The sequence below is a fragment of the Dipodomys spectabilis genome, unplaced genomic scaffold (assembly GCF_019054845.1).
Source record: "Dipodomys spectabilis isolate Male_0828 unplaced genomic scaffold, ASM1905484v1 ptg000017l, whole genome shotgun sequence".
In the NCBI taxonomy this organism is placed as follows: domain Eukaryota; kingdom Metazoa; phylum Chordata; class Mammalia; order Rodentia; family Heteromyidae; genus Dipodomys; species Dipodomys spectabilis.
In genome coordinates this window covers 5,763,973-5,784,335 of record NW_024870694.1, presented here as the reverse complement: position 1 = coordinate 5,784,335, position 20,363 = coordinate 5,763,973, and the positions used below count along the sequence as shown (strand labels likewise).

Below are 20,363 nucleotides of genomic sequence, written 5' to 3'. Positions count from 1 at the left end.
CAGAGATGAATTGATCATCAGATTAGATAAAGCTGAATAGTTAGTGAACTCTGAAGGACAGAAAACACAAAACCAAACATAAAAGTACAAGTACAAAAATATTCTAGCAACTTCCCAATCACATCAGAGTAGGATCACAATCAAAGTTTGACATACATACAAAAGAAATGATCATAGTAAAAGTTTAATATTTTATACTATGTTCAATTTAATAAAATCCAAGATGAACTTCTTCTGACTTTTAAGATAAACAGATATTTTAAATGAAATATCTAAAAATATAAAAAATACAAATCACAAAGAAGATTTAAAAACTTACATTCCATATGCTGAGCTTACAGAAAGACTGGTAATCTGTTGAGGAGGTTCACCATCTACCCATACCAATTGAATAACAAGATCGGCCTGATAGCCTGGAGGCATTCTCACAGGTCTTGTCTTAACACTAGAACAGGAGAAAAAAATTATACTCTATCACATACTTTGCAAATAAACTACCATCCTAGTTAAAGGTGTAAAGTAAAAACATACTATGTCTGTTTAAATTTAAATCCAAGTTTACAATAAATAGCTTTTTAAAAGTATGTTCAATGAAGTGATAGGGATGAAGTGATGCTAAGAATGTGTACTGTTTACATAAAATTTCAATTGAAGTGGATATCCAGGCTTTACTAAAATGAATAATCTATCCTTTAATGTCATCTACAATTAAAGCCTCCTTATTGATCTCATACCACTACTTTTCCCTGAATCCTTCTTTGGTGTTGCTTTTCTGCCAGTCCTGGAGCTTGAACTCAGGGGCTGGGTGCTATCCCTATGCTTCTTTTGCTCAAGGCTAGCACTCTACTGCTTGAGCCACAGTGCCACTTCTGGCTTTTTTGGTAGTTCAGATAAGAGTCCCACAGACTTTCCTGCCTGGCTGGCTTTGAGCTACTATCCTCCTGAGTAACTAAGATTATAGGCGTGAGACACCAACACCTAGCTGGCTCTTGAATCCCTTTGTAACACAGCAATTAAAGTGATCTAGTGATCATGTTATTTTTTTTTCAAAATTTTCCAATGGTTTCCCTTTTTCCCATTTGGAATAAAAAACAAGGTCTTTATAATGCTCTATAATTGGACCTCTGTTACCTATGTAACTTCATCTCCTAGCACTTTAACCTCTCCCTTACCTCTAGCAACAATGACTGATTAATTTTCCTAAACATGCTAGGCACTTTTAAGATTTTGTTCTAGATGTTCCTTCTACCTGGAACATTCTTTTACCAGATATTCTTTTTTGTTGGTCGTGGGTCTTGAACTCTGGGCCTGGGCTATGTCCCTAAGCTCTTCAGTTCAAGTCTAGTGGTCTACCATTTGAACCACAGCACCACTTTTTACCAGATATTTATTCTTTGGTTAATTCTCTCACTTCCCTCCAGTTTTTTTAATCATATTATGACTACTCAGTAGGTGAACAGAGACACAAAGGGGAAAAATTGAATAATTGAACAAACATATATTATTGGTAATAGCTATAATATTGCTAAAACAAAGAACTGGCTAATTGAAATGTTTATTAATCAGCTAATGTACATATAAAAGTATAAATTCAGGTAATGAAAATGATTTAAAGATGGATGCTGATATACAATTTAGCAAAGCACTCATAACTGAATTCATAGAATAGTGTTACTTGGCTTAATTTTTCTATATGTTGTCTAGGCACTAACCATTGAACATACTGATGATTTTCCCTTTGGTTCTTAATTATCCTTATGATTTTCATTATTTTTGAAAACAATCCTTCTATTGTACTGCAATAGTTGTTTTTATTTCATCTTCACTACCAGATTGATTTTCTAGTATTTTTCTAGTTTTTCTTCTTTATTTTCTCTCTCTCCCTTTTCTTTTTACATTTCACAGAAAAAAAATAATTAGAAGACCTATATCATAATGATGTCTTTGCTAAAAAGAAACAAATTTGATTATGATGCTAGATATATTGAGTAACACAGAAGTAACAGTAACTTGATTCCTAGAAATTTCCTACTGTTTGAATATACCAAACTGGTGGCCAAGTTTTTGCCTTGCCAAACTTCTCATTCTATCAAAACCAGGTTTCCTTTGGCTCTTTCTGGGAAAGAATACAATTATATAAATAAGTGAGCAAAGGATGAAAATTTCTTTAGAATCACATGATAATAATGCACATTATTTTAGAATTTGGTACTGAGTCTTACTTGAGGCATGGGATACTGTCCTTTGTTGTTCCTTCACTAGCCACAGTATTAGTGCTCCCAGAAAGACTCCTTGAAGAAGGAAGTTGGGATGAGAGATCTGGAAACGGAGGACTTGTTTCTGGTTCAGGGGTTATAATATCTTCAACATCATACTGAAGTCGTACCTCTAATGACTTAAAAAATCAAGTTTTAATTTAATCTGGATTATAATAACCACATTAATATATATTGTAATTATTCACAATTTTAGGATTAATAAATTCAATTTAAAATTATAGAATAGCTGAGAACTGAAGTAATGAATTATATGGATTATTTAATGGTAATCACAAAACCATAAATTTTAATTCTTTAGAATTACAAGAAAAATACCTATCACTAGAGATAAAATTTTATTCTACAAGTATTTCTTAGGATAACTATAAATTACAATCTTATATGTAATATAATACAGGAGAAAACAATTGTGGTTATTTCAATGAAAGAAATTAAAACTAGATGTGTGAGTTTATGTGATTACATTATTTGTACAAAACCTTTTAGTTAAAAAAAACTTTTCATTTCATTTTTACTTGGCACTATTTCAGTAACATTTTTCCAAAAGAAATTCCACATTGGCCACGTGTGGAATCCCAGCCAGTAATCCCAGAGGAGGCACAAGGATTAGGTGATAAGGGCAGCTTGGGCTCAAAGGAAGACACTAAAAGAAGCAAAAACAAACAAGGAAGAATCTCCCCATTTGGGATTTTGTTACTATGCTTTAATTTGTTTAATTTCCTTAGCTTTGCCAGAATTGCTTAATAATGATACTGTTGATATGATCATTTATATTGGAATTAAAAATATGATCCCAAAATATTTCTTAAAACTAAAAATATTTAATAACTTATGATTGCATTAAATGTTTAATTAAAACTTTAATGAGTTGCATGTGGTGGTACATGTCTATAATCCCAGCTATTTGAGAAGTGAAGACTGGAAGGACCACAAATTAAGATTCACACAGAGGGCAGGAACAGTATGAAAACCAAACAAACTGGGTGTTTATAATCCCAGCTATGTGCAAAGCAAAGGTAAGAAGATGTCAGTCTGACTCTAAGCCAAAATATAAAACTATATTTTAAAAATGACTAAAGCATACATGGCACTGAAATTGTGAGTCAAATGGTAAAGCACCTACCTGCATAGCAAAGCATGAGGCACTGAGTTCAGGCCAACAAAATCACATAAAAAAATAATAAGACTGATTTCATAATAAACATTTGCTTTAAAATATAAAAGGTATATTTTTTACATTTACATTTTACATTTACATTTTTACATTCTAAAAAAAAACCCTCATTTTTCTGAGACTTAAAAAGAAGTTCATAAAAATGCCAGTATGGGTTGGTAAATATAGAAGAATGACCAAATGATTATGTTATGTTAAAATTTACAAAACACTCCAATAGTGATAATACAGTAATCAACAATTGAGTGCTTACTAAGAAGCTTCTTTAATGTCTTTATATAATCATATGAGACTCAATGAAATAGTTTCCAGTTTACTTTTATTATCAATTTTTCCATTTTATTCACAAAGGATATTAATGATATAATGAACTGTACCCAGTCTTTATCATTGACTAACAGCCTTGTGAGAAGCTCAGAGTTTTACAGCTATTCAGTGGCAAAGATAGAATTAAAATTTAGGTTTACCTGACTTCAGGTCTGGGCTTTCAGAATACTATAAAAAATATTAATCTTAGCTGTTAAAGTAGAGGCCTATACAGACTTCTAGAAAAAATATACAGGGTAAAATAGAAAAAAATGGACATCTTATATGAATTTAAGTTATCCTAAGAGAACCATTATTTTTGAATAATCAGAGCATTTCACTGGTTTAAATATTAAGATTAGGTAAGTTAGCACCATAATTATTTTTACCCTATAAAAATATTACTATAAAGAAAATCATTATAAATAACCTATTGTGGTTGACAAATGACTATGAAACTTAGTTGAAAAAAATACAAATTAAGCTTTAAAATTACTGAACAAAGCCTGTACTAATAAATCAGAATTGTATTTATATGTTGTATATATGTGTGTAGGTAGATAGGTATGCATGTGTATTTGGAATAATATATACAGGCATACATTTTACAATATTTTAAAACATCATTTGTGTAAGGTCTGCTCCTGGAAAACATCATTTGTATGCTATAATTATATATAATTTGGCTTATAAATAAAAGTATATAAATGATAGACTAAAATTTTAATAGCAGAAATGAGTATTTAGAAGGAATTGATTAATTTTGGCTAGGTTTATATAGCATCAAAGCAATACAAAGGTACAATGTAACATCAAGGCAATACAAAGATATAATGTAACATCAAAGAGAAAAAAATTGGAAAAAATGTGGTATTTAATTTATGAGAAGATAACTTAAAAACACACAGTTCTTTTATTTATTTTTATTTTCTTTATTTTTTTGGTCAGTTGTTGGGCTTGAACTAAGGGCCTGGGAGCTGTCCCTGAGCTCTTTTGCTCAAGGCTAGCACTTTTTACACTTTGAGCCACAGCGCCACTTCCAGTTTCTTGGTGGTTAATTGGAGATAAGATCTCATGTACTTTCCTGCCCAGGTTGGCTTTAAATCATGATCCTCAGATCTCAGCCACTTGAGTAGCTAGGATTAGAGGTATCAGCCACCAGCCCCTAGCTTGTTCTTATATTTTTGAGCTAAAAAAACATGCTAAGTTTTGATAAATACTGTTTTTGTCATTTTAAAACAATCATTCTGTGATATGTTGTATTAAGTAACAGCAATTTAAATAGTACTCTTAATGGCTAAAAATCATACAAATAGTTCCTCAAATCTACAATAGTTATTTTAAGAAATTGTAAGTATGCAAGTTAAATTTTAAGAAACTTACCACTATTTCTGTTGTAATTTCATGTCTGCTGAATTTATAAATTATGACATATGCAGAGACTCCTGATACACAAAATATTCTGCTCTCTGGACACCAGTAAATCATCTGAATGGCAAATGGGTCTTCCTCTACAATTTCACATGTTTGTTTGCCTTCTCCTACCTTCTGTTTTTCAAATACTTTTGAAGTTTTTAGCTTGTACAGCATCTGCAGAGTCACTAGAAAATATTGAAAAAGTTATGTTCTAATTTAAAGTCTTAAATGTTGTTAAAACTTTTTTCAGTAGTTTTGTTAGATACAAAATTAAAGCCAAAAATAAGCAATACTTCATTTAATTAGTAATCATTTAATGTCTTATTTTCATTTCATTATTACCAAAAGTAAACTACAGGGAAAAAAACCCAAACATTTAAAGAACATATAGGCCAAATAATACTTGGCTTTCCCAAATGATTCTGAGAGAAGTCCTATGAGATGGGTATTTTCATCCTTGTATATTGATGAAAGCATCGTAACTTAGAAAATTTACAATGGCAATACAGAATATAATTTCCTCCCAGGGGAGACCCCCCCCCCCTCAATCTTTTCTCCCTGTTCTCCCTCTGATTACTAGATAATAGATTGGTACTATCTTCAGAGGGTTACTTTTCTCAAAAAAAGTTTTATATGATGATAGTCTGTAGTCTTAGTCTGTAATCTTAGCAATGTGACCCAGAGTACAGCCCAGTGTGGCCTACATATTGAGACCTTGTCTCAATAAACTTTTTAATATATTTCTTCAAATGAAAAATTATAATTTATCAGTTGGCAATATTATAAAGTTAATATCTGTTCATCTATTCCGAAAGATGTACATCTAGAAAGGGTTAGGAATAATCCCATAAACCACTTGCTTTTTGAATTATTTGTGGTAATATTTATTTGGAGGAATGTTTTTCAACTTGAGACCATGATATAAAAAATCTCTACTTAAAAAAAAAAAATCTCTACTTAAAAAAAGCTTATTCTACAAATGATCTTTAAGAAATTAAAAAAAAAATCAGAGGTTCCTGCCAAAAATGCAGTCTGACTTCATTAACAAGAATAGTTGAACCAAAATGAAGGTGATTCTATAACAAACTAGCTGAATGTCTCAAAAAGTTAATGTTACAAAATAAAGACTTGAAATTACTCCAGAATTTAGAAAACTCAAGATTTTATAAATAAATGCAACAAATGATCATACATATTCTTTTATTATAGGATATTAATGAGACAAGTGACAAAATCTGAAATAAATTTGAAGGTTAGATAATAGTTTTGTATGCCCTTCAATATTGAGTATAATGTTTTATTTATTCCTTAAATTACCTGAAAGAATTCTTAATTCTCAAGAATTATAAATAACATTCAATATTATCAAATAACTTATTCTGACCTTGACAGGACTTAGAAATAATTGGGAAGGGAAAGTCAAAGCTAAAGGAATAATGAAACCTGCCCTAAAACAAAGCTGGAGAAATGGTAATTAAAGGAAATTCTGAAACAGTTAATCTGACATGGTACCATATCTCTCATAGATAAGACTACTGACAGAGTGACTTAGTTATGATGTTACTTCTATATTACTTCTGTAATATAGAAGTAGAAATACCTTAAATTGATTTAATGATAGAGGAAATAAGAAATCAATGTTTTCTTAAGTAAGTTTTTTATTGTGAAAATACTGTACAGAGGGGTTACAGTTATATGAGCAAGATAATGAGTACATTCCTTATTAAGCATTATTGCCTCCTCCTTTGTTTATCCCCTACCATCCCTTCCCTCCCATCTCCACAACTACACTCCGCAACTACACTCCCTCCCTCCTCCCGCTGCCTAAATTGTAAAGTTTGTTTTTCCACATTGCGCCTTGTACATCTCATTATTGCAATGGGTCAACCTATTTAAACAATTTGTTTTTTCCCTTCCATGCCCCAAATTATACCAACACCAAATACAGTGAAAAAACAGGAGTTATACTTTGGGAAGGGACACACAAAGCAACAACAACAAAAATCACATGGTACCTTATAAATACATTAAAAACAATAGCAAGAAAGAAAAAAACCACTTGTATCCTTATCTTGGGGTTCATTTCACTTAACATCATCTTATCTGACCTTTTCTGCTTGTCTCAGACATATGCTAGTTACTACAAATAAGGGAAACCATGGGACCCATGTTTCTTTGGGCCTGGCTTACTTCACTTAATATAATTTTTTCCAAGTCTTTCCATTTCCTAACAAATGAGGCAAAGTCATTCTTTCTGATGGAGACATAGAATTCCATTGTGTGTATACACCACATTTTCTTGAACCATTCATTTACGGAGGGGCATCTGGATTGGTTCCATATCTTAGCTATGATAAATAGTGCTGCCATAAACATAGTTATGCTGGTAGCTTTAGTATGGTCTTATTTGTGATCATTTGGGTAAATGCCCAAAAGTGGGATTGCTGGGTCATAGGGGAGCTCTATGTGGAGTCTTTTGAAGAACCTCCATACTGCTTTCCAAAGTGGTTGAACAAGTTTACACTCCCACCAACAATGTTGCAGTAGGGTTCTCTTCTGGCCACATCCCCTCCAGCATCTGTTGTTATTAGAGTTCTTGATTATAGCCATTCTAACTGGGGTGGTATCTCAATGTTGTTTTGATTTGCATTTCTTTTATGGTTAGTGAGATGGATCAAAGACCTTGGAGTCAAAGCAGACACTCTGAAAACATTACAGGATGGAATAGGAGAAACTCTAGTTCTCCTTGGCACAGGCTGAAATTTTCTTAATAGAGACCCAACAACAAATCAGAGAAAGGTTGGACAAATGGGATTGCATGAAGTTGCAGAGCTTTTGCATGACAAAGGACATAGCTAGCAAGATCAATAGAGAGCCCATGGATTGGGAGAAGATCTTCACTAGTCATACAATGGACAAGGGACTCATATCTAAAATATACTTGGAACTCAAAAAATTAAATCCCCCAACAACAAATCATCAAAGAAATAACTGCCCCATAAATAAGTGGGCTAAAGACTTAAAGGGAAACTTCTCTGAAGAAATAAGAATGGTCAATAGACACATGAAGAAATGCTCAACCTTTCTAGCCATAAAAGAAATCAATGTTTTTTTATTTTTACTTTGTTTCCACATTTTTATTAGCATTAATTGGCTGTATAAGGAGGTTTCACTTTGACATGTATACATAGGAATACAATATACCTTGATCAGATTCACCCTTTCCATTATTCTCCCTACACACTTCAAAAACTAATCCCAAAAGCTTCATTGTTCTATTGAAACTAAGCCATAAACTTATGCTGAAAGTTTGGAAAGTAAACTACCCAAACAAAAAAGTAGTGGGTGGCCATAAGTAAATATTAACCAACATGGTTTATAGGGATATAGTTAAAACTTACCTGCAGAAGCATCCCAAAATTTTATTGATCCATCTGCATGACTAAATAAAAAAATACATTAGTATTAATAAAAGCATACAAAATAAAAAGCATAGCCACTCAAAATATATGAAAACTTGAGTTACTACTTTCAAGATTTTGATTTAAAAATAACATTCTAATGAACAATTATCTATGTTAACTTATTTATTAGCTCAAAACAATATTAGAAAACAAATATTAGAAAAATAATTCCTTATATCTTATTCCAAGATTTTATGTGTAATAGTAAAGAGTCAAAATATAGCCTGGAGAATATGAGCAACATTCTAAATACAAAAATGTTGCATTTAGTGCAAAAGATAACTGAGATAAGTTTTTTTTCTTTTCTGTGCCAGTGCTGGGGCTTGAACTCAGGACTTGGGTTCTGACCCTGAGGTGCTTTTGCTCAAGGCTAATGATCTACCACTTGAGCCACACATCATTTCTGGCTTATTTTGGTAGTTTAATGGAGATAAGAGTCCCATTGACTTTCCTACCCAGGCTGACTTTGAACCACAATCCTTACATTTCAGCCTCCTGAATACCTCTGATTACAGGTGTGAACCACCAGCACCCAGCTATGAGATGATTTTTATAGTATAAAAACATAAAGGAAATCTATAAACCTACCTAAAGTTGTTTCAAGATTTGTTAATAATCCATCAGTTCTATGAAACCTAATCTATAAAATATAACAGTAAAATACATTGTACCATATTTTATGAAGTCAGCATTATCATTACACCAAAACCCAGAAAAAAAGACATTTAGATAACAATATCATTCATAAGCACAGACATCAATAAGGTAAAAAATATATTGATTGTTATTTCTTCTTGATGGATTGTTATCTTTGTTGGAATGAAGAGACATCCTTTGTCTCTTTTAATTTTATTTTCTATGTCTTTTGATGGGAGAGTTAAGATATTAGCATTCGTGTTGCTATTGAAAAGTATGCATTTCCTATTTTTTGAGGGGTGATAATTACATTTTTATGCCTGATTTGTTAAATTATCCACTACTGGAGTTTTATTCTTTCCTGTATATTCCTATTTTGTATGTAGAATTCCTTTCAATTATCTTCTGCATTGCTGGGTAGTGTTCATGCATTCCTTTAGTTTTTAACTTTAGAAACATTTTATTTCTCCCTCAGTTAAGAATAGTTTTGCTGGATACACTAATCTTATTTTCTTTGAAGACTTGTAATATATCATCCCATGACCTCCTCCTTAGATATAGAGGCTACGTTGAAAATCTGTTATTTGGATGGATTCTGACTTTATATGTGACTTATTACTTCTTGGCTTTCAACTTTTTCTTTGTTCTCTGTATTTAGTGTTTTAATTACGATATACTGTTTTTTTTTTTTCCCTTGATTTATTTGTTCGATATTCTGAAAGCCTCCTGTAAAACCTTCCCTTAAGACTGGGGAAATTTTCTGCTACTATCTATGGCTTTATATCTTTTCTCTAAACACATCATTCATACATTTGGTCTCATAGTGGCCAGAGATCTTTCATGTTCTATTTCTGTTTTCTTAGTACATTTTCATTATGTTTAATCTAATCTCTCTACTTTATCTTCAGTCCTTGATACTCTATTTCCAACTTCTATTCTATTAGGTAGACTTTAAAATGATTTTTTTTTAATCTAGGTTATTCTGCTTTTTGTTACTAAGATTTATTTGTTTTTCTTTCATAATACATATATTTTTACACAATTCCTCCTGCATTATCTTCTCTTTCTTACATAGGTGTTTATTTGTATCATCTTTGAATTTCATGGAATATCCTTATCTTTATTTTTCTGAAATTCCTTGTTCGAAATTTTTTCCTTCTCACTATCCAATAAGTTGTTTGTTGTGGAGTGTTAGCTCCCAAAGAAGACATGTTAGCTTGTTTTTTCTTTTATTTCTTCATGGAAATTTAAGAATCTGGAGCCATGTTTTTGGTGGAAGAGTTTAATTTTCTGTGTCCTTTTAGATGGCAAATTCTGATTTAACTGAGTTTATTTAGCTTAGTTATGATGTATTTTTTGTTCACTGGTGTGTACTGGTGTGGCTCAGTAAACATTCATGTTCCATGGTTAAGACATAGTAAAGCCCTCTATTCTACTCAGGTGAGATAACTTAGCTTCAAAAGCTATCACAGTTCATAAACTACAAATTTGAGATTTTGTCAATCCATAATGATGACCAATCACCACTACTACTCTGGTACCTGTAGAGGAATACTGGAGCATACATGAGCCTTTTTGATCCAGGAAGATCTTAGTTAATAAAGTTAGTAATAGGAAGAACATAGGGAGGACTATCACTAACGAACAATATAAGGTGTATTGCTTTATAAGACAGCTAAGTTTGATAGAAGGGGTTAGCTAATGTTGTCTTAGAAAGAGTATAGGAAGAAAACTGACAAAAACAGACAAAAAATATAACATAGTAATATAATAGTAACAGAGAAGCATTTCAGCTGAGGAAATAGAAGTAAATATGGGAGAGAAGGATTTGGGGCAGGGAACTAGAGATTAAGTATATATGAGGGAGACATTAGTCAAATAGAAGAATACAAATAGGGATGAGCAGTTGTAAGATAAAAATATGGGACTGAAAGGTGGGTATTGTAGCTCACATACAATGACTGCAGAGAAAAGGAAGAAAGGAAGGAAAAGCAGAACTAAAAAGAAAATGGGAACTAAAAATAAAATTTACCAAAATCAGCAAAATGGGAACTAAAAACAAAATTTACCAAAATCAGCAAATATAAGCAAACATACCAAAATATAAGTAAATAAAAAGAAAAGCAAAATAAGAAAGCAACAAAACAAATTTACATAATCAAAACTCAGAATTTTCAGTTAATCTTCTGAGAGATTAATTTTTCCCCTCTAATTGGGTCTTTCAAACCACTAGATGGTAGTCTACTTGGAAACTTAGATCAGGAATGGTGTCTGTTATATGCTCATTTTCCAGTACAGGAGTGGCAGGGGAGAATTGGGAGACTTTAATACAATTTCTACTGAGGGCTTCTTGATTCTGGGCCCTCAACTCCCCCTTTCTTCCCCCCACAACCCACCCAATCACACATAGTTTTCACTAAATGTGTAAGCTGATGCTTCTTCACACCAACTTGTAGTCTGAGGTTGTTGTTGCTCTAGTAGAAGTTTTTTTTTTCTGTGTTGGAAGGTGTTATGCTGTTCTTCCCAACCCACTGCTTAGATTTTCACCACTTGGATTTCTTAGATGAAGCTCCAGCTGGTAGCACTATCCTCCAGGTTTGTATTTATGTGGGTCTACAACCTTCTGTTTCTCTTACTGTTTTACCTGTTAAGTGATAGTACACTTACTGGTGGTACCATACAGTGGTTTCAGGGCAAACTTTATGTCATATGCACCCAGTGCACTGAATGGCAATTCCTGGACCTCTGGTATAGTCCATTCATTGGTGCTTCTGCACAAAAGCTTCCATTCCAGAGACCATGGATCCATATTGTCCAGTTACTGGAGTGTTCCTGGGATGCTGATGACATCAAAACTTTTTTGCCACTTAGCAATCATTTACTCTTATCTTTCAAGTTTTATTATGAATTAAAATTATTATAAATTAAAAATGATTTATAGTTGGGTGAAGTAGCTCACACCTGTAATCCTAGCTTCTTAGAGGTGGAAATTCGCTTAAAAAATCACAGTTCAAATCTCACTTGGGCAAAAGTTTAGTGAGACCCCATCTCAATCACTAACCTGATGTGGTAATTAATGCTTATAATTAATGCCTATAGTTGTAGGTACTCTACCTGAAAAATAAAGTAAAAAGGGCTGGTGGAGTGGCTCAAATGGTAGAGAAGTTGGCCAACAAGTTGAAGACCCTAAAAATTTGTCATTAAGCATATTGGTTTGGTTGTATACATAAGGGGCCTTTTCTCTTTTGTGACTTTCAATTTTTTTTTTGTTAGTGTTTAGTGTTCAGAAGTCTGACCACGGGGCTGGGAAGGTGGCTCAGTGGTAGAGCGCTTGCCTTGCATGCCTGAGGCCCTGGGTTCGATTCCTCAGCACCACATAAGCAAAAAGAAAAAAGCCGGAAGTGGCGCTGTGGCTCAAGTGGTAGAGCGCTAGCCTTGAGCTGAAGAGCTGAGGGACAGCACCCAGGCCCAGAGTTCTGGCACACGACCGGACCCCCCCAAAAAAACAAAAAAACAGAAGTATGACCACAGTGTATCTTGGTGTGGATTTCTACAGGTTTGCTCAATATCTGGACTCGTAGGTTTACATCTTTTGCTAAATTTGGTAAACTTTTGGCCATTATTTTCTTGAATACTTTCTTAAGCCTGCTCTTTCCTGCCTTATTTGGCTTCCACTGACACGGGAAGTCATGAATCCCCATTACTAGAAGGTAGTAGCAAGATGGTCCTTATATGGTTTCAACTGACACCGAGTTTTAGCCAGCTAAAAAAAAAATCTCAGCTCCCTATTCTTCCTTCATTAACACTAAATATGGTGAAAGACCTCATGACAGCCCAATAACAGGGAAAGTTTTAAGTTGCCAAATTGGCCTTTGCCATAGTACATTGGGTTGGTAATATAGTTTTGTTTGTGTGTGTGTGTGTGTGTGTGTGTGTGTGTGTGTGTTGTTTAACTCAAATAGATTATATTGTAAAAGTTCTGTCTTAGTACTATGGCTCTTTCCTAATTCTTTGGGTAAAGAGAGTTAGCTTTTCTTTGTTTTATGTCTGGGCCCATTCATAGTTTCAGGTTGCCAGCTTCTTCTGTTCTATATCAAGCAGAAAGAAAACCTAAGGAACTCACCACCCACTGTTCTCTGGGATTTACAGTCCTAACAGTCTGATATCTCTTTCCTTTTCCCAGTCATCCTTCGTCTGTCTTACACATAACATACAGGATTTTAGTTGTAATTTATGGAAAGACTAGAGAATAGTATATTTACTTATAGTACATCTTCCCATTAACTCTTTAATTGTCTTTTAGATTTCATATTTACCTTTAGCTGTATCTTTTTATTCTTAGTAACTGAATATAAAGTAGATTACTATTTAAAGTACTGATATTTGTTAGTATAAATTTTGAAGTTTATTTTAACCACTTAGAAGGTATATTAGACTTTTTTATCACAGAGGCAAAATACTTGACAAACTATTGAACAAAAGGGTTATTTGTTCACAGTTTCAGAAGTTTCTATCTGTCACATCAAGGAGGCCATCGTAGAACACAGGGTAGCTCACAAATTATGGCCATAAGAACATGTGACAGAAGCTATCCACTTCATGTTGGATAGGAGAGAGAAAGAAAGGAATAGAACTACATATAATCTTTGAAAACATGCAACTAGAGAGCTTCTTCCTCCAGTTAGGCCTGACTACTTAAAGTCTCTACCATCTTCCAAACTATTGCCACCACCTAGGAACAATTCAACACATAAATAAATAGAGGACATTTCATATTCAAATCAAAACAATAGAGATAAATCAATGAGACTCTTAAACCCAGCAGGAATCAAGAGTTGGCAAAGGCCTTCCTAAAGTTAATATTTTATGATTACTACAAGAAGTCTTTCCTCTCACAATTATGAGAATCTTGAGTCCTCTGTGACTATCTTTTGCAGATATAAGCCTCATCATTCTGTTTCTTTGATGTATTTTATCAAGGTTAAAATTTTTGGATACAAGTTATGTCTTGTATTTTTACTTTTAAGCTGTTAGTCACCATGGAAACACAATTACATAAAAGTATCAATACATCAATACTTAACTAGTATCATTTTGTTAACAAACTGAAAACATTTCACTTACCCAGTAATAATAATTTCTGGATATGTTTGTGCTCCAAGGTTCCAAGCTCCTCCACTGATTGGCCACTCCTAAATAGATTTATCAATAAAGAATATATATGTACTGTACTTTTCTTGTTAGAATAATTCAGAATGAAAATATTTTAAAATGATAAAACACTAACTTAAAATTAAGTTGCTATTAAAGTCAAGAATGAAAACACATAATTATCTTTAAAAAATCCTCCATTAAACAAATACCTCCCTAAATACAAAATTCTGTTCACATTAAAAGTAGTGTTAACCATTTTCATCAAATCCACAAACAGTTCAAAGAAATGTTAACTGTATAAATGTAATGTGTCAGTGAAATAATCTGTATGCCACCAAATTATTGTGATTGTATTTATCAAAGAAATAAGTAGTGGTTCTAGAGTTAACCATATCAATAGCATAGAAATAAGAATAGATGGACTTTGGTAATTATAAATATTTGAACCTATTATGAAATATTTTAAAAAGAAATTTTATATTATTAATAAATGATTTATTATTTTATGTTCTAAACCACTTATTAATAAATGACCAAGCACAAAACTTGAATTTCTTAACATATCACTCTTCATCTAAAATAATTAAATGTTACATTTTATGATTCTAATACATTAAAGTATACATGTTATAAACAAATGATCATGTCAGATAATATATCTAAGCATATAATTATATACAGAATTCATAAGAAATATATATTCTTGCAGACTGAAACTTTTATAACACTTAGGAAATTCTGAATTTCATAAGTTATATGTTTAATAATACCAGGCTATGACTTAACAGAAATTTAGTGCAAATCCTCTATATGGAAAGTCAAAAAAAACGGGACAAGTATGATCATATATACTTATATATGAATATGCCCTTACCTTATTACTGTATCCTTGTTTTTTATGTTTGACTCCTATAGAATAGAGTACTAGAATCAAATCTGGAGGGCAATCGGCAAAATATGCTGTGCATGTAACTGGTGATTCATGAATGTCCATGGGATATGGATTTTCAAAAATTGGAAAACTAATAGATGGAGACAGTATATTATATTAGTGTCATTTTACAAAGATAAAAACATTAATTATCATAAAGTAAGACCTAGAATGTTTCTATAAATTATACAAATTACAAATTTGTTTCTACAACTGTTACTATAAATTATAAATAAACTTCATCTAATTATTTTTCAGTACCATAAAATAAGAGTAATTTGAATAGAATGTTCCTTTTAATTTTGTTAGCTATAGAACGAACATTGAATAGAATGTTATTTTTAATGTTGTTATCTAAAGACTTATCTTTTAATATTATCTATAGAATTAATAGATTCCATTAATAATGGAGGAAATTTCCTAAAATAAATTCATTTTCTTTACAGACTTCAGACTCATGGCGCTAATCACATATAACCCATGTATATACAAAGCATTTAACTAATATATAGTATATTAACTTGAAAATATTACATAGGTCCAATTTACTAAAAATTATATCAAGTAGGTATTTTAATTAAATTCATATAACATGATTATAAATATTAAATATAGCTTTTGATATGTTTCTCAAAGGAAGACATTATATAGGTAAATTTTTAAACTTTTTGCAGGAATAACTGATGTATGTACTGTGTAGGGTGTGAATGTATTATTTATTATTTACAGATCATTTCTTACATAAACTTGAGATCATACTTGGAATGAAGGCTATAGGTAGATGCAGTTAACTTCTTATATTCTCTACTATAATTTTAAAAACTATGAATACAGCATCAAATAATTTAACTTAGTCATTATATTGAGAAATTCTTATATACTAGGTACATAGGGAAATTAATATTTTATGACATATTTGTTCTAAGTCTGTGTGATCACTTTACATCTGATACAATGATATTTTATTGCAGAAAGGCTGCAATTGTTACAAATAATTTTCTCAGGATATTACTAGGAGCTTAATTAGGCATTCAAGTTCAATTGCCAGAGAATATATTATATGGATGGTTTGGAGTATCCTTGGCAACAGTTTTCTTTCTACCAAACTGAAACACTGCATAGGGTATGGTATCCCAAATAAGAATAGTTGTATATGAAAAATTAAGTGGGAAAAAAGCAACTCATGTTTAGTAAGTGACAAATAGGTTAAACTGGATAGATCAGAAATTGTTTGTTATGGAATATAAGTTATTAACATTTCTGAGATCAGAGTTAGGAGTAAAATGAACTAATCACTTTAAAGACCATATCTACATCTTAGAATGTGATAACAGCAAGATGTAACAATGATAGGCACTTGAAAAGGCAAATAGTGTAATGGAAATATTTGGGAAAAATCACGTTAGTCTATAGTCAAAGAGGAATGGACATTAAAGATTTTTTCCCATTTTAAATTATCTTTAAGATAATTTTATACATTTAAGGGCTGTCATTTAACAAAGCAGTTTATGAATATAATGTCATCCCCTTAAACATTCTCATCGATATCTCCCCTATCTACTGCTTCCCTCAGCCTTCTTAATTTTGTAGTATATGCATTGGATTGTTGTCTGCATTTTCCTTCTCTTCTCATCATTTATCTCTACTCCACACTTTAGAGTAATCATTTCCTGGTGTTTTATTTTGATGAGCTTTGATTTGGCTTTCTAAGGAACTACACTATTTGAGATTTCCTTGGAATCTATTGTATTTCAGTTAATACAGTTGTATACACTTGCATACCACCCAATGTATTTACTCATGAGTTTGTAAACTAAATCCAGCATCTACATATAAGAGAAAATATAAATCTTTTGTGTCTCTGGTCCTGACTTATTCACTTAATATAATTTCTCCAAGTCTTTCCATTTCTTAATAAATGGTAGAATATCATCCTTTGTAATGGATGAGTAAAATTCCATGGCGTGTGTGTGTGTGTGTGTGTGTGTGTGTGTGTGTGTGTGTGTGTGTGTGTATCACAAATATATCACTTTGTCCATTGAGATGCCTCTGGGCTGATTCCATACCTTGGCTATCATGCTGCAATAATCATGATTGTGTTGGTGGCTTTATTGTATCCTCGTTTGTAATCTTTTGGGTAAATGCCCAGGAATGTAATTGTTGAATCATAGGGAGTTCTATGTTTAAATTTTTTTCTATGTTTAAATTTTTGAGGAACCTCCACATTGCTTTCCAGAGTGGTTGAACAAGTTCATATTCTTACCAACAATGTATTAAGGTTCCCTTTGGCCACATCTTTATTAGCATCTGTTATTGTTTGTTTTCTTGATAATGGCCATTCTAACTCAATGAGCTAGAATCTCAATGTTGTTTTTATTTTCATTTCCTTTGTGGACAATATATCGAGCATTTCTTCATGTACCTACTGGCCGGTTTTACTTCTGAGATGATCTTCTTTAGCTCATTATCCCATTTATTAATTGTGGTGTTTTGAGGGTCTAATTTAAGTTCTCTGTATATTCGGGACTTAACCAAAGATGTGAGGAAACTCTATAGTGAAAACTTAAAAATGTTAAAGAAAGAAATTGAAGAAGATTTAAGAAAATAGAGAGACCTTCCATGCTCCTGAATTGGAAGACTTAACATAATGAAAATGGCAATACTGCCCAAAGCAATATACAACTACAGTGAAATACCCATCAAAATCCCAATGAGATAGAGAAAACAATCCAAAAATTCATATGGGACAACAAAACATTCCAAATATCAAAAGCAATCCTAGTAAACAGAATACCAAACTTCAAATTCGATTACAGAGTCATAATAATGAAAATATCTTAGTACTAGCACAAAATAGACCTGAAGACCAATGGAACAGAAGACCCAGAAATAAACCCACAGAACTATAGTTATTTAATATTCAATAAGGGAGCCAAAAACATAGGCTGGAAGAAAGACATAAACAGTGCTGGTAAAACACATGAAGAAAACTGGAACTTAATCTCTCTATATATCACCTTATATCAGCATCAATTCAAAATGGATTAAAGACCTCAATTTAAGACCTGAAACCATGAAACTTACAGGAAAGAGTAGGGGAAACATTAGGTCTCTGGGGCACAGGTAGAAACTTTCTGAGACAGCAAATCATAGAAAGTCTTGATAAATGGATGTGCATCAAACTAAAAAAAGTTTCTGGAAGGCAAAGAACAGCTAAAAAGACAGCCTATAGAATGGGAGAATATATTTGCCAGCTACACATCAGACAATGGCCTAAAGATTCTGAAGAGAAGTAATTAAAAATCTACTGAAGTATTTAGATATAATATTACAAGCTCATTGCTATAGAAGTAGAAAAGAATCCAAGAAACCAAGAAGAGTATAAAATTGTACATGATAAACCTTATTTCACATTGAGGAGTAAAAGGAAATAAATGAAGGGGAGAAGGATACTTGAAAAAGTCTTCATAATTACAACTTGTATAAATAAGTTCAATATGGCTGAGAGGTAACTGTAGGAAAAGAGAATATATCCACAGTTTTGTCATGCTAAATTTCAAATAATGTTAATGAAAAGGGAATTTCATGTAAAAATTTAAAATATTAAGGTAAAGCAATAAGGTAAAATATTAGAGTAAAACTTGAAAGTAAAATGTCAAGTTATATGAATAACCTAATTCAAAACATAAGAATAAATATATAATATAGTAAATTATGTTACACATGATTTAAGTGAAAGTATAAATGTATGTGCTAAAGAAATTGGGCCTTGGTCATGGTTTCCCTTATTTGCAATAACTAGTATATTTCTGAGTCAAGCAGAAAAGGTCAGATAAATTGATGTTAGGGGAATGACCCCAAGATAAGTATTCAAATGTTTTTTGCTTTTTTTTCCTTTCATGAAATTGTTTCTAACATATTTTATAAGATGATTTCTTTGTTGTTTTATATGTCCTTCCCCCATGGTATAACCCATGCTTTCACTATATTTGATGTTGGTATAATTTGTGGAGGGGAAGGGAAAAAACAAATCGTTTAAATAGGGATACAGGTGGATCCATTGCAGCAATGAGATGTACAAGTCGTTATGTCAAAAAAGGAACTTTACAACTTTGATGGAGGGTGAGGGGAGGATCAGGTGGGGGGAGAGGGGAGTATAGGAAGGGATAGGAAGGGGAAACAAAGAGGAGGCAACAATGCTTGATAAGAAATGTACTCGTTATCTTGCCCATGTAATTGTAACTCCTCTGTACGCTATTCTCACAATAAAATAAATAAATAAATGCAATTGGGCCTTGGAAGACATTAGACAATTAGATAAGAAGAACCCAAAAAGCATGACACATAAACACCAATGAGCTCAGAAAGGAACATTTTAATAGAACTGTACTAAAGGTTCTTAGAGAATGAAGCATATGCTTATGTATTTAAATTTTAATCAAGTTTAATATAATAAAGGGAAGCTAGATAGAATTTAGTTATGATAATAGTAAAAAGACCCCTATCGACATTTTATAAACTATAAATTAGTATAAAATAAAGAAGAATCATGGGTCTTAAATCTATAAATCATGTGGAAATTAGAAATCAGACTGTGATTTATTTAATAAAAATTTATTGAGGGCCTAACTCCATGTGAAGAAATTTTTTTTTGTGGAGCCTATAGTTTTATAAGAGCACAATAATTAACACTAAAAAGAAAAATCTGTGCAATAAAGTGAGAACCATGGAGGCTATGAGAGCTCATAATAGTATACTTAACCAAAGTATATAGGTAATGAAGGATTTCTGTTTAATAAGGCACTGATAACTAGTTTGAGATTCCTAAGATGTTAATTGGGATAAAAAGAAAAAGAAATTGTTCAGGCAGAGGAGAAAGAATATACAAAATTTTACTAAATACACAAAGGGTTTAAAGACAAGTGTATCTAGAACATATAATGAAGGAAAACTAGTTTCATTTCTATCACTATTTATAATGAAAAATTTTAACTAGGGAACAA

At 32.0% G+C, this 20,363-nt stretch overlaps 1 protein-coding gene across 6 annotated transcripts in view; it reads right to left on the bottom strand.

Annotated features, from left to right (window-relative positions):
• Positions 1-20,363, bottom strand: part of Stxbp5l (syntaxin binding protein 5L) — a 179,963-nt gene that overhangs the window by 60,304 nt on the left and 99,296 nt on the right. For all 6 annotated transcript variants that reach the window (XM_042668305.1, XM_042668311.1, XM_042668310.1 and 3 more), the window contains exons 13-18: positions 15,304-15,451; positions 14,400-14,467; positions 8,577-8,617; positions 5,143-5,360; positions 2,223-2,395; positions 320-445 (exon numbers count right to left, since the gene is read on the bottom strand). In XM_042668305.1, coding sequence (XP_042524239.1) covers positions 320-445; positions 2,223-2,395; positions 5,143-5,360; positions 8,577-8,617; positions 14,400-14,467; positions 15,304-15,451 — 774 coding nt within the window. The remainder of the gene's footprint in view (positions 1-319; positions 446-2,222; positions 2,396-5,142; positions 5,361-8,576; positions 8,618-14,399; positions 14,468-15,303; positions 15,452-20,363) is intronic.